The 1,234-nt window shown below is 72.9% G+C and overlaps 1 protein-coding gene across 1 annotated transcript in view; it reads right to left on the bottom strand.

Moving 5' to 3' along the window:
• The window catches only part of OTX1 (orthodenticle homeobox 1), a 3,743-nt gene continuing 2,509 nt past the window's right edge, over nucleotides 1–1,234 (bottom strand). The window contains exons 2-3 of the mRNA XM_026033990.1: nucleotides 910–1,061; nucleotides 1–822 (exon numbers count right to left, since the gene is read on the bottom strand). Of these exons, the coding sequence (XP_025889775.1) occupies nucleotides 49–822; nucleotides 910–1,061 (926 nt within the window). The 3' untranslated portion in view covers nucleotides 1–48. The remainder of the gene's footprint in view (nucleotides 823–909; nucleotides 1,062–1,234) is intronic.

The following is a 1,234-nucleotide window of genomic DNA, read 5'->3' on the forward strand; positions in this document are numbered from 1 at the left end:
GGGGAGCGAGCGGGGCRGGAGCGGGGCCGCACGGCGGGGACCAGCCCCTCACAAGACCTGGAAGCGCCAGGACGCCTGGTCCTTGTAGTCGAGGCAGTCGGGGGAGTTGAAGTTGAGTTTCCAGGAGGCGGCGGCGGCCGGTTCCTTGTAGTCCAGGCAGTCGGAGGAGTTGAAGGGGAGGCCGGCGCCGCCGTAGCCCTGGTGGTGGTGGTGGTGGTGGTGGTGGCCCGAGCTCTGGCTCAGCGGGTGGTGGTGGTGATGGTGGTGGTGGCCCGACATGGAGGAGGGCCCCATGGGGCTCAGCTGGTGCGGGTGGTGGTGGGAGTGCATGGGCGCCAGGTAGGAGCCGCAATCCACGCCGCCGAAGTAGGAGGAGGACGGAGGCGCCGGGTAGCCCTGCCCGTAGCCGCCGCCTTGGCCGTAGGAGACGGGGTAGGTGGCCGAGGAGGCGCCGGCCACCGAGCGCTGCATGCAGGAGGCGCCGCCGGGCGGCAGCGGCTCGGGCACCGTCACGGCCGAGGGCGCCGAGCCCGGCGAGATGGAGGCCGGGCTCCAGATGGACGAGGCCGGGGTGCTGAGCGAGGCGGCGGCGGCCGTCGAGCCCGCCGGGGTGCCCAGCGCCGCGCCGGGGCCCGACGAGTTGGAGCTGGACGAGGAGGAGGAGGCCGAGCTGGAGGCGGCCGGCGGCGTGAACTGCCCGCTGCTCTCGGAGCCCGAGCTCTCGCGCGCCGGCGACGACTTCTTCTTGGCCGGGCGGCTCTTGGCGGCGCCGCCGCTCTGCTGCTGCTGCCGGCACTTGGCCCGGCGGTTCTTGAACCAGACCTGGYGCCGGGGGCAGAGGGGGCGGCCGTGAGCGCCGGGGCGCCCCGCGGCCCCCGCGGCGCCGCCACCCCCTGTCCCCGCGGGTACCTGGACGCGCGACTCGGGCAGGTTGATCTTGAGGGCCACCTCCTCGCGCATGAAGATGTCGGGGTAGCGGGTCTTGGCGAAGAGCGCCTCGAGCACGTCCAGCTGCGAGCGCGTGAAGGTCGTGCGCTCCCGGCGCTGCTTCCGCGGCGTGGCTGCGGCGGGCACCRCGTTACGGGGCCACCCGCAGCCGTGCGCCCCACGCAGTTCCCGTTGTGCTCAAACAACCCGCTTCCCACCCCTCTTTAAGTAATATTAATAAAAACTCTCCTGTTTCTCCTTACCGGCCCCGGCAGGGCTGGAGGTGCCCGGGGGACGCGGGGGACCC

Source organism: Nothoprocta perdicaria, unplaced genomic scaffold (assembly GCF_003342845.1).
Source record: "Nothoprocta perdicaria isolate Ctin4 unplaced genomic scaffold, notPer1 scaffold_138, whole genome shotgun sequence".
NCBI classification, from domain to species: domain Eukaryota; kingdom Metazoa; phylum Chordata; class Aves; order Tinamiformes; family Tinamidae; genus Nothoprocta; species Nothoprocta perdicaria.